Raw genomic sequence first — 13,982 nt, forward strand, 5'->3', positions numbered from 1 at the left:
AATCATCATGCACAGAGGATTCAGAAAAGAGACCATCTACCAATCCAAAGAGATGTGTTTCAATATTTTAAGAACCAGGATAGTCTTACTGGCACATTATCAGCTGAATACCAGCCTTATCTATAATAACTACCCAATTTTTTTTTCTGCCAACAGTAGGTAGTGAAACTATAAAGATGAAGAAAGTTGTTTAAAAATATTTCTAATGACAAGCAGTACTTAATCAGAGTCAGGAAAGGGTGAACTAAAAGAAATATCTGATAATTCTTATTCCTTCATATTGCTAGAGGAACTCAAGAACCATGAAAAAATACATTAATTAATTCCTTTTGAGAGATGCAGTCAGGATCCTGTTGGTCACGAGTTAAACGGAACTCTACAATCCTTTCATAATCAGAAAAACAAAATATTTCAATATCCCAGGGTATACACTAATGTTATAAATGGACACACTGAAATTTCAAAAGCAGAATCCCAGTTGGATATATCCAAAAATCACTATCCACACAGCAATGCAGAGATCTTGGGAGAGTTTGCCGTCTGATATTTCAGAGCAGGAAGCAGTTGGAAAAATCATTAAGAGCTATGAGAAAAACTGAAATTACATTTCTAAAAGCTAAGAATAATTTACATTTTAAAAAGACACTATTTGGAATCACAAAAAAAATTGACTGAGAGAATTAAAGGCATGTAGAACATTTCTTTTGTAGGTAGTTGGTTGAGTGGGAAACAGGATCCATGGCCAGGTAAGACAAAGGGATTGGACATTGATCAGAACAAGTTTTGTGTGTTAAGACCAAATGTCAGCTCCTCGTCTACTTGCGGCCCTGAGGGATTGGAGGGAGGATGAGTTTGGTGTTGAAACCTGGGTGGCTGATGACCGAGACCATGTGTCTTCTGTGTTGGACAGACCCTTTGTCACATGGAAGTGGCTGTTTACATAGCTCTGTAAGACATTAAGAAAAAAAAAGACAGTACATAGAGTTAACCTCCTGGTACACAAGAGATTTATTTGTTTACAGAGAAAATAAACATTGCAATGTTGTAAGCACCAGAATATTGTTTAGAATTAATTCATAACAAACTAAAGGGAACAAAAGACATCCAAACAAGAAAAATAGGGGATGAGTTTCAAAACACATCATGTGCAGGGTTGGATGAGCCTTAGGCTGTGTAGACTTGCCCAATGATCAGAAGGCTGGAACCCCAAGTAATCCCATGTTACTTTTCTATCCCGCTCATACCTTCTATAATGATGCCTGGGACCATATTCTTTTACAATCATACCTAACCTGGCTTAGTGCACGCGTGCGTGTGCACACACACACACAGACATGCACCCATATATATCCTAAAGTCCTTCCTAGAAAAGCCTCATCCACTGTGCTCTAAAGTTGGTTTGTTCACCAAGGATGAAGACACCAAGGATGTACCATAAAGTTCCATTGGGGACTATGGGCAGCAAGAAGAGTTTGAAAGATAGAGACTGAAGGTAGAGCACAGAGTAGCCACAGAGGAAGCCGAATTCTCCCTGGGGAGAAGGAGTGTAGCAGGGATTGAGGAAGTGAGGCAGGGGATTCTACAGAGAATGAGAAAAAATGGAGTGACCCATACCATAAGATTAGGAAGACTCCATCTATCGGGCAAACAGAAGCAATCTGAATCATGAAGGGAAATGGGCCTTTTTAAGGTATAATCAGAGCAAAAAGGGCACATTCCATGAGATGATACTATGTTAACAGAGGACAAAAAAAAAAAAAAAGAAAGAGAGAAGAAAATGAAGAGCTCCTCCTTGTTTGCTGCTGCTGGTGCTTCTTTTCTTCCCCCCTACCATGGAGATGTTTTTCAAACTGGAAAGGGTAACAAAAACATCTTAAAAGAAGGAAGGCCCTGAAGAAGAAAGAAGACAGTGGAAGAGTAGGCCTCCTTTCTAAATCAGTTCAAGTTTCCACACCCAGGGAAGTTGAATCCCAGGGTGCTGGAGTAAACTACAGAAGTGCTTTCAGAGTTTGGTCTTGGAGAGCTCACCGACAGCAAGAAAAGTACAGGAGACAAAGGACACTGCTTGGAACATGCAGAACAAAGGAAACATGGGAACAAAGATTTACAAACTAGTGCACTTGACTTCAAACCTTAGCAAATTCAAGTTTGTGAAAGAAATGGTTTGCGCATTTATAAAACACCATAGCGAGTGATAAGTGTTGGAAAGGGTTTGCAAATTATGTCAAATTAATTATTTCAAATTAACTTAATTTCCCTTTTATTTGGGCAGGGGTCGACAAATGTATAGCCCATAGGCCAAGTCTGGTCTGCAGTGTGTTTCAGTAAATGAAGTTATTGGAACCCAGGCTATGACAGTTACATATTGTCATATTTACATATTTTCTATGGCTGCTCTCACACCACAATGGGAGGGTTGAGTCATTGCAGAAGGCTCTAGCCCTTCACAGAAAATGCTGACCTCTGAGTTAGAAAGCACCACTGAAATAGTCTTGTCTTGATTTCTGCAAGGCACGTATCAGAGTTTCTCACATAAGGACACTAGAGAGATGTGAGTAGAAATCACATGGCAAGTAGGCTCTCCCTGGAACTGAGTCCCCGAAGACTTGTCACAGGACACTACTCTCGGCCAAGTCCTGGATCCTACTGTTGGCAGGGACTAGGACAAAGGCATAGGTAGCATGCTTGCTGGTTTTACAGAAATTTATAAAACTGTAAATATGGAGGATGAACCAACACCCAAATGATCGAATTAAACTAGAATGTGGGGGGGCACCTGGGTGGCTCAGTCGTTAAGCGTCTGCCTTCGGCTCAGGTCATGATCCCGGGGTCCTGGGATCGAGCCCCACAGCGGGCTCCCTGTTCGGTGGGAAGCCTGCTTCTCCCTCTCCTACTCCCCCTGCTTGTGTTCCTTCTCTCGCTGTGTCTCTCTCTGTCAAATAAATAAATAAAATCTTTAAAAAAAATAAATAAATAAACTAGAATGTGGGGCTGAAACCAAAATAATAAAAAGAAGAAAATAAAAGCTGCCCTCACATAAGAAGAAAATCAAGTGCCTATGTGTTAGATGACGGAAACCTGGTTTGGCAGTTCGTGTGCAAAAGACAGGTGAGCTGAACTGACCCGGAGCCAGTCATGTGACCTATTGCTAAGCAAACCACCCCTGAGAGACACCGGCAAGACGGCAGACTGGGAAGCTCCAAGCCCTTGCTCCCCTGTGCAAACACTGAACAGTGAGACTAAGTGAAACAACCTTGTAGGAGCTCAGTGAAAGAGCCCTAGCAACCAAGCGAATGCCCAATCAAGAAAAAGCCACATTAAAAACAGGAGGAAATTTCAGGTTTTTTTGCCAACCAGAGAGAGTAGAGCACTGTGCTAACCTGCCTGGAGGCTGCCTGATGGGTCTCTGTGTCCCCTAACTCGGGTTTCAGAGGGCCACAAGTGACACGGCTGGGATCCCACACAGCTGAAGCTGCAGGAAGAAGTAGGTAAGGCTAGTGAAGACCCAGAACTACGTACGCCTGGGGCAAGACATTACTAATTGAAGAGGACAAAAGAACATCTTCATAAGGTCCCAAGAAGAAGCTAGGGTAAGACTGTTAGGGAAGTGAAGACTTTAAAAAGTGGCTGTGTATGCTGGGGAATTGGAAAAAAGCATACGCATAGGTCCAGGAAAAGTACATGCCCAGAAAAGGACTGGAAAGACCTTAAGCCTTCACACTAGACTGACCCTGGGCTCAGGACAAGACCCGGGGCGGCCTGCACCCTTGGAGAGGTGGCTGCTTTTTCAAATGTGATGTCAAAACATCACGGCACATGGCACATAAAGAAACAGGAAAACATGGCTCATTCAAAGGAACAAAATAAATCTCTAGAAACCATCCCTGCAGAAAACTACCACCATCTTCTGCTTATGTGTATACAAATTTATAATACCGAGTAGGTATCTAGCACATGACTTCTTTCTTACACCACACCCCATCTTGTTGGTTCTAGATAATACCATATATTACATTATAATATACATGTATATTATATAATTATTATATATTATTATATATTATATACATTATATAAATATTATATAATATACATGTATATTATAACATAATATATGGTGGTATAGGATGTTGCTATATTACTGTAGGACAGATCTCATTCTTAAGGCTCAGACATGATCTGATTTGCCCAACACTATGCAGTCAGACAAAAGTAGAAATGGAGCTAGAACCTGGTCTTCTGATTTTGAATACAATGTTATTTTCACAGGTAACAGCCCGCTTCCACTCTGGTCAGACTGTTTGGAATGCAGTTTTTGACTCTAAGTATCCCATTGAAGGAAGGGTACAAGAGGACAGAAAATAAGATGTGAAAGGTCTGGAAACACTGTCCTATGGGACACCAGAACCACGGTGGGCCTTGGTGACACATTTGGTCCAGGGCTCCTGGAGTTTTGTCCTCAGGCTCCTAAGTGGCAGGTCACAGTCTTTAAGGGGTTCCTAGAACACTCCCCACAACTGGTGAGATGACAAGAAAGTGTCTACTTCAGAATCTGGGATAACTCCTGGAACTTTGGTCTTGGGACTCTAATCCTTACTGTCTGTGTCCACCCTCACAAGTAAAATGCTTGAAAACACCTTATCTTGGCCGGCTGTCCTGAACGTAAGGACAGCTGAAGAGAGAGTCCTCCACCCTTGAGCTGGTGAGAAGCTGCCTGTTTAGGAACCCTGCCTTCTGGACATGCCAACCACTGTGTCCTCTTGTCCCTGGCAAACTAACAAGTCTTTATTCTCTTTCTGGTTCCCCTGGTCACCCTAAGGAGGGGGTCCTCACCTCCCCTCTGGGCTCAGGCAGAACTTCACCACCCACCCAGGCTATAAATGGAGGCTCCCTGTTAGCCTGCAGGTCCTACAGAATCCTCCAAGTTACTCATTGTTCTTCCCATCGCTCACAGAGCCCCACCTTCTATCCCAACACCGGGTTACTTTCTCCCGTTCTCTCTCCTTTCACCTCTAGCCCTTCAGTCTCCACAACACCGTGCAAGGTCTTTACTCGCTGTCATTTGTGAACACCCCTAGTATGCCCAGAGACAAAAATGCAATGCCCCTCTTGTCGGGGCCTGAGATACGCATTCACCTGTGTGTTGAGGAGCAAGGGGCATGAAGGGGGGTGACGTGGCTAGGCTGGGCCAGATCCTTTAAATCTAAAACCAACGGGATTCAGCCAGACTCCCAGGGCAGAAGATGGGCCAGCAATCGGAAACCTTCCAGGCTTCTCTTCACCCTCACTGAATGGAGCCCAAGTCCTCAAAGACCTCCTGCGGAGAGCACGTGCCCGCAACCTGGGAAGACCCCTGCCGGCAGAGTGGCTCAGTGGGCAGAACAGCAGCCTATTCTAAGCCCATTCTAAATGGCCTAAGTAAGTGACCTTGGGCACATTCCCGACCTTTCTGAACTTCGTTTCTCATCTCTAAACAATGGGAGACAAAAAACCCACCCTACCTTAGAGGAGAGAGTCTGACTTAAAACACTCATTTAATTAAAAAAAAAATCAGGAAACAGTGGGAAATAGATATAATTATGATATTAACATTTATATGAGAACCGTATGTAAAATGACACATACCTTTTAGGGCCTGATCGGCCTCACTATCACTTACTCCTGATCCCGGGCGGGAATAGACGCTGCCCTCTGGAGGCTGAAAAGCCATTTCTTTTGACCATGGATAAGAATGAAATACTGTAGAATAGTTCTTGGTAAGGTGGGAATCCTTGCCGCTGAAAAACAAAAAGTGCATGATCCCGTTGAGATGACAAGCTCCCGAGCGCCACACGATCTACACCTGTGACCGCACTGGGTCACCTTTCCGGAGCCGTGTCAGGGGCCTGTGCCCGTCTCTGTTGAGCTCAAGCGATCAGCGGTCCCTGCGGCAGGAGTTACGCAGCACCGGGCATAGTAAAAGCTGTCCATATTAGCATAAACCTCTCCTCCAACCGACAAAACATAGCTGAACGCCTACTAAGGGCAAAGCATCGTGATGGATACTGGAGCGTACACAAGATGAGTAAGGCACAGATACTATGCCCAGGACTTTAGAATCGAGTGCAATTTACATATGGCATCTCCTGCTATTTCAAGGACAGAGGATATGAAAACGTATTAGGACAACACACTGGGCAAACCTAATGAGAGTTTTGGGGACTGTGATTTTATTCCCCTTTTAGGATAAGGTTCGGGTGTGATTAGCGTGCCCAACATCCCTGTGTTTGGCCCAGTGCACTTCCTGCCACCAGGTTACTCTCCTTTGGGATTCACCTGCTTCTTGGCTTCGGAGCTCCTGGGGTGGGGGAGGGGGCGGGCAGCTTCACGGACCGGAGGGGAGAGGCTCATCCTGCAGAGCACTGTGAAGTAATTGGGCTTTGTTGCTTTGTTCACAGCAAGATTAAACATTATTTCTTAATCTTTAAGTTTATTCATTTATTACTTAGCTTTTCTCCTGTCATTTGTAAACTGTCTTTTCCTCATTTACCTTTGGAGGATCTATCTTCCTGTTTGCTCTATCAATTTGTGTGAACTCTTTATATATTGAATGTTGACTCTTTTGTTACATTTTAAATAGCCTGTTGTTTTTCCTTTTACATTTGTTTTGGACCTAGAGAAACTGAAGATGTTTATTTAGTCAAAATGTACTCACTTTTCCCTCTGTGATTTTTCTTATTTCTCCAAAAACATTTCATTAATATTTTAAGCAACTTACTGGGGTTGACCCTTGAACCATGTGAGGGAGGGTTAGGGGTGCTGACCCTCCCTGCAGTCAAAAATCCACATATGACTTTTGACTCCACAAAACCTTAAATACTCACAGCTTATTGTTGACTGGAAGCCTTACCGATAACAAATATCGGTATATATAAGTTGATTCAATCAACATAAGTTGATTAACACATATCTTGTATGTTGTATGTATTAGATACTGTATTCTTACTCTTACAATAAAGGAACATAGAGTAAAGGCTATTAAGAAAATCATAAGGAAGAGAAAATACATTTATGGTATAGCAGTACACTGTAAATAACCCGTCTATAAATGGACCCACGCAGTTCCAGTCTGTTTGTTCAAGGGTTAACTGTCTATACATATAATTAAAACTAAATTCTATTATGCAGAAGAGCTTATAATAAAAAGCAGCAATCCAAGCCCTACCTCTCCCAACACCACTTGTACTCTCCTGAGAGTCAACCATTTTTTTTTTTTTTTAAAGATTTTATTTATTTATTTGACAGAGAGAGAGGCACAGCGAGAGAGGGAACACAAGCAGGGGGAGTGGGAGAGGGAGAAGCAGGCTTCCCGCCGAGCAGGGAGCCCGATGCGGGGCTCGATCCCAGGACCCCGGGATCATGACCTGAGCTGAAGGCAGACGCTTAACGACTGAGCCACCCAGGCACCCCGAGAGTCAACCATTTTTAACCACATCTGTTTTTAGATATTCTGACAATAATCTTATTTGTAAATAATATGTTACTAGTTTTTATTGACTTATCAGTTTTAAGTCGAACTTTGGTAGATATGGATGTCTGCTATCATCAGAAAGGATTCAGCTCACTTAATAACACTCCCCCTGTTTTTCCTCCCCCAAAGAGCCCTATCACTGTTTTCAGTTCCTCCATCTGTCAGATCTACACCTTCATGTATCGTATTTCAATCCTGCGTTTCTTGTTCCATCAACAACAGATGATGCATGTTGACTTTCCACCGCTACCTCCTCAACTTTGTCATTAGAGCTCTACTTTTCACTGCCAGTGTTAATTACAGTAAGTTTTGTCGTCAGAGTGTTGTCTTTTCATTATTTAGCCAAAGATTAATTTAAAATGTTGAAAATTAAGAGGTAATTGTTTACTGCAGAGCCTGGTGGTTGAAAGTGATTACACTTTCTTCCCTGTAGTTCCAACACGATGACTACTATTTCAGCACAGAAGTACATTTCTGGGATCAAATGTCAAATTCAGGTTGACCTCCACTTGTTCATACTCCACATTTAACTTAAGTTCATATCTTTGCAGTAGCAAAGGCTGATGCAAATCGGGTCTATTCAGGATAAAGCTTGTCATTTAATGAGGGTGTCTCTGTCTACCAGGATGATATTATGACTGTAGCAGAGATGAAAAGGGTAGAAGCAAGTTTTAATGAGCTGTCCCCAGGAGTTCAAGGCCCTATTACTAGGAAACACAGTCCAATTAGCTATCTGGGCTTGTCCTTGACCCAGGAGGAAATGTAGTGGGTGATGTAGGCATACTGAGGGGACACGTCCAATGTGAGGACACTCATGCTGTCTGGGTTATGTCTGAATGGCAAGCAGAAGCTGCAGTTTGTGGGTGGTAGTCCATGGCTGGAATCCAAAATCAGCTCTCCTGGAAAGCTCCCACACTGGGCATGGACACCTGCCTTCTGCTCAACCTATCAACTACAACTAGGGCTCGATGGCACCAACATTCCCAGGCAGAGACAGTCCAGGATTGAGCAATCTCCCTGCAGCTAGGGTTCTGCTTAGACGTTTTGAGTACTTGTAGGGACACCTGGGTGCCTCGGTCGGTTAAGCGTCTGCCTTCGGCTCAGGTCATGATCCCAGCGTCCTGGGATCAAGCCCTGCATCGGGCTCCCTGCTCAGTGGGGAGTCTGCATCTGCTTCTCCCTCTGCCTCTCCCCTGTGCCCTGCTTGTGCATTCTCTCTCTCAAATAAATAAATAAATAATCTTAAAAAAAAGAGAAGAAGCTTTGAGTACTTGTTATCAACAGTTATTCTATCTATCTCAATTTTTCTAAATTGAATTGCTCATTGGAAGGAGGGAATCCCTCATACCAGGTTGGACTGAGTTCTTGGGTTTGTCTCTTTTTGTCAGACAACATTTTTTGGAATCCCTTCACAGAATACTAGTCCCCCTTCAGGTAGAATACCATGATCCTAGGAGACTTTGTTTTCCAACCTCTTGCTCCCACATAAGGTAATTGCGTTTGTCTAAGAAGCACTTCCTAAAGAACTGAGACCAATACTGCCAACTTCTGGATTTCTCAGTGACTGAACAGCTCTTTCTTCTTGCAGTGGACAAGTGACATTAGTAATCCTGCTTGGGAGCTTCTCTCCAGAGTATACTAGACTGAATCTTGTTCTGCTAAATACAACGTTAGATGCATTTATGTTTTATGGGCTAGACCTATTCCAAACTATAGAAGCATAAAGTTTTCTTCCTTCTTTTAATTAAAACACACAACAATCCATAGATTGTATGGCTAAATCTCTAAAGTAATACCAAGATAGTATGTTGAAGGGAGCACAGAAAGAAAATAGCAAGAAAAATGTCACTGGATTTTTAATACATATTAGTTTGTTCGGTTTGGTTTAGCAAAGTACTGTGAACTGAGTGGCTGAAATTTAATGTCTCACGGTCCTAGAGTCTGTAAGTCCAAGATCAAGGTGCCAGCAGGTTTGGTTCCTTCAGAAGGCTGTGACAGAGAAGCTATTCTAGGCCTCTCCTCTAGCTTCTGGTGGTTTGCTGGCAGTCTGGTGCTCCTTGGTTTCTACATCACCCCAAGCCCTCTTCCGGTGCGTGTGTGTGTGTCCAAATTTCCCCTTTTTATGTGGACACCAATCATATTGGTTTAGGGGTCTACCTTACTACCTTACTCCAGTATGACCTTATCTTAACTAATTACATCTGCAACAACCTTATTTCCAAATAAGGTCACATTCTGAAGGGACGGACTCCAGCAGGTGAATTTGGCAGGGGGTGAGGTGGGGATGGGAGGGGCACAACTCAACCCATAACACATGTTCTGGTCTCTTATTTTTGAAAAAGACAGTAGGTCTTCATTTAAAGCACACACCAAAAAAAAGGTGGGGGGAGTCACAGAACAAGGTCTGTCTTTCAACAATTACTTTTTCCTTTCTATCAAAGAAAGTATTAAATGAAAATGCTTTGAAAGACAGATGTAAAAAAGTGGTAGAGTTAAAAGACACACATATATTACCACCAGCGAATGGTCAGACTTGAGGGTAGGTCTGACCCCCCCCTTTTCACCATGGGGACAGGTGATGTATAAGCCCAGTGTGGCCTGTTAAGCATATTAATTCTCTGTTATGGTATGAATGTATCTATCCTTCTCCCTTCAATTAATATTGAATATTAATACTAATTAGAATACTAACTAGAATACTAGGGCCTCTAGTAGCTGGTGAAATGGTAGGCCTGAAGGAACCCCTTAGAAGGCAAGGTTATTTTTCATCATCAAGTTTATGGGAGAAAATCCAAGTGCTACAGCAATAAAACTCAGAAATAAAGGAAAACAGCACTCATTTTTTAAACTGTCATTCTTATGACACATGCCATCAAAAAATATCCCTTTGCTGTGGCAGACCTTTAAGATAACTTTTTAAAGTGACGTTAATACTTCAAAAATTATTAAATATTCACCACTGAAAATATGGGAGAAGAACAAAGAAATAAAAATTGGTCATAATCTCATCACTACAAGATAATAATTTATTTATTTTTTTATTTTTTTAAATTTTTTTATTGTTATGTTAATCCCCATACATTACATCATTAGTTTTAGATATAGTGTTCCATGATTCGTTGTTTGTGCATAACACCCAGTGCTCCATGCAGAACGTGCCCTCCTCAATACCCATCACCAGGCTAACCCATCCTCCCACCCCCCTCCCCTCTAGAACCCTCAGTTTGTTTTTCAGAGTCCATCGTCTCTCATGGTTCTTCTCCCCCTCCGATTTCCCCCCCTTCATTCTTCCCCTCCTGCTACATTCTTCTTCTTTTTTTCTTTCTTAACATATATTGCATTATTTGTTTCAGAGGTACAGATCTGAGATTCAACAGTCTTGCACAATTCACAGCGCTTACCAGAACAGATAATAATTGATTCTATTTTGGTGTATTTTCAGTATTTTTTTTTCTATACATACACATGAATATTTTTAAACCTAATTACACTGGATATACATATCTCAATCTCCATACTTATTATTATATCATAGGCATTGATTGTATTTAACGCCTTATAACTTTAACATTTGTTTTAACATGTAGAGTGATGTGAGAAACTTAATTGTATCTAAAGGGCCAATTTTTTCCATTTATTAAATATTTCATCAAACCATCATGGATTCTTAGGGTTTTTTTTAGTATACAAAAATAAAATATGTATCCTGTAAAGACAATTTACAAGTTACAAAAAAAGGATAAAGAAGAAAATAAAAATATTTCTAGAGAAATCTCCCGTTAATAATATTCTAGTGCACTTCATTCCAGTCCCATTTCTTGTCTATTATGTTGCCACGGATTCAGACCCTGCAGAGACTCTGCCAAACCCACACGACCCCTTCTGAAGAATTCTCTACTTGGTTCTCTGTCACTGGTCTGGCCATAGATAATCAGATAAAGGATGGGTGCTTGATATAGGTGCAACCAATCCATAGACCAGCCTGTTTCCTACGAGGGCTCTAGCTACAGATCTCTATTCAAGAGTGGCACCCCTAGTAGATGGTGATTGACCCAACCAGCCAGATCTTTGCTTGGGAAATTTGGATTCAAGACCTATGTATGGAGAGATGGTCAGTTGTAGAAGTAAACACAGCAGAAGCAGGAACAGGATGTAGTAGAGAGCCTGCAAAGGCCAAGCACTAAAATCAGTGGTGGAGTGTCAGCTGTGGTCTATATGTGGTCTTCAGCTTAACACCTACTCAGCTTTTGAACTACACTTTGATATATTAAGCACTGGAACCCTGAAATGCCCTTTTGTATATTAGACACCAGCTGGTAAACATTTAGAAACACAAAGCTATACTAATCAGAGATGTTAATTGCAAATTACAAACACCAACTCTGGTTCATTTTAATACCTAAAAAGGAGTTACTGAAAAGCTTTCGTGTAGTTTATAGACTAATGAAAAACTGAAGAATGAGACCTATAAACTGGGCAGGAACCAAAGTAAGCTAGGTGCCAAGAACACAGCCAGGTCTCAATACGGGAAGAGATAGGTAGATCATCACTGCTTGCCCTCCACAATGGATTCTCGATCTTCCATTACCGGTGTCTTGATGGATCTCTAACTGCCCTTGCATCTTTGTGTCACTCCCTCAAGATTCAAAATCCCAGAGAGAAGCTTTCAATTGGATGAACCCAGGATATATGCCTGTATCTTCCCTGGAGGGCCCTTCAAAGTCCATGGTGGAAGGTGGGGCCCTGCTCCCCAGTTTTAAGATTTCTCTGAAGCTTAGGGAGGAGTGCTGTGATCTTAGCTAATCAGCAGAAAATAACTGATTTTATTCGACAAAACTCAACTCACCTTTTCTCAGAATACGGTCCAATGGGAGCTTTAAAATAATCTTCACAAAGCTCAAAACTTTTCTGTAGTTCTAAAGCTGTAAAATAATGTAGACCATTGATAATAGGTGCTGGCACCGGACCCCTGAAATCAGAAAAAAACCAACCAAACAAAAAAACAAAGAATTTTGTAATGATACCAAGCATACACACACGTAATACCTAAATACTGACTGATATACCCACATAAATGTAAATGCCAATAAAATCTGTTTGGAATAATGTAATATATCCACTCAACATTTACCCCAGAGCTTGTCTTAAAACACTAGCATTATTACATTCTAATTTGTAGATTAGGTGAATTTGTATTGTTTTGAATCTTTCTTATCCATTAAGTCACTAATATAGGCAAATTATCTTCCTACTGATTAGTATGTATTCTATGTATTCTATTATAAACTCTAGTCCATTTGTTATGTGAGTCCAGCAATGTATCAACTGCTATAAAAATTGAAACATATATTTTCGAATTTTGTTTCTAATCCAGTGCTTTGAAATGATACCAGAATAAAATATTTCTAAAAATTCTAATATTATACTCTCAACTGAACTCCAATGTAAACTATTCTTTTTTCATCTTTACTAGCCTGTTTCCCCAGAGTGACTTGGAAGAATCATTAACCATTTTTAGTGAAAAAATCCTGTTGCTATTCACCTCAGACTTGCTAAATAGAGTTGCTGTGTGCAAAGTAGCCCAATTGCATATAAATGCATGCAAATTCGAAGCATCTATCTGTCCTGGTATGACCCATTTGGAGCTCATATTTAAAACTGCTTCGGTTCTCTGTCCCCAGCGTTTTAATAAGCATGGCCCTGCTGCTGGTCAGAGGTCACACAGACCCCAGCTTTGCTGCTCTGGAAGACACTGCCTATCTCCTGGCCATCACCTTCCTGGCCCTTCAGTAGAACTCTGTGTATGCCACACAGCCTATCTTTTGAATCAGACTATCCAAAGATAGCCTATCAATATGGAGAAAATTCATCACACTTTTTGGATATGTAACAAAGTGACAAAACTTGGTTTCATTTATATTGGATGAAGATTTTCAACAGCTTAAAATTATAGACAATAAAAAGAGCTGAAATTGAAAAAAAAATTTAAATGGCTTCTTTATTCTGCTTCCTTGAATCACTGCATTCTAAAAAGCTTTTTAAAATGCTATAATTAAGGTCTTGTCATGTTCTTACTAGCTTTCTGAAAACAGGGACTTCACTGTATTACTCAAATTTTCTAAAATGTGACACAGGAAAGAGAATTCCGAATATCAAGGCCTATAACATTAATGAGAAAATAAAATGCAAACATTCTATAGCTATACTGTGACCCAGTTATTCATTTTGAGTAAATATTAAAGCCTAAATGTACCTCTTGATATGTAATAATTAATAGTACAGTAATTATTATAGCCACTAACTTCATGAAGCCTTTACTATACAGAAGAACTAAGTAAAAACTTTCATATTAAGAATAGAGAATTCAGGGGCGCCTGGGTGGCTCAGTTGGTTAAGCGACTGCCTTCGGCTCAGGTCATGATCTCAGGGTCCTGGGATCGAGCCCCGCATCGGGCTCCCTGCTCGGCAGGAA

The 13,982-nt window shown here is 41.2% G+C and overlaps 1 protein-coding gene across 1 annotated transcript in view; it reads right to left on the reverse strand.

Moving 5' to 3' along the window:
* Nucleotides 1-691: 691 nt before the first annotated feature.
* The window catches only part of LRGUK (leucine rich repeats and guanylate kinase domain containing), a 103,829-nt gene continuing 90,538 nt past the window's right edge, over nt 692-13,982 (reverse strand). Inside the window, exons 18-20 of the mRNA XM_032401539.1 lie at nt 12,357-12,479; nt 5,626-5,777; nt 692-946 (exon numbers count right to left, since the gene is read on the reverse strand). Of these exons, the coding sequence (XP_032257430.1) occupies nt 816-946; nt 5,626-5,777; nt 12,357-12,479 (406 nt within the window). The 3' untranslated portion in view covers nt 692-815. The remainder of the gene's footprint in view (nt 947-5,625; nt 5,778-12,356; nt 12,480-13,982) is intronic.

Source organism: Phoca vitulina, unplaced genomic scaffold, assembly GCF_004348235.1.
Source record: "Phoca vitulina isolate PV1807 unplaced genomic scaffold, GSC_HSeal_1.0 scaffold4, whole genome shotgun sequence".
Classification (NCBI taxonomy): Eukaryota; Metazoa; Chordata; class Mammalia; order Carnivora; family Phocidae; genus Phoca; species Phoca vitulina.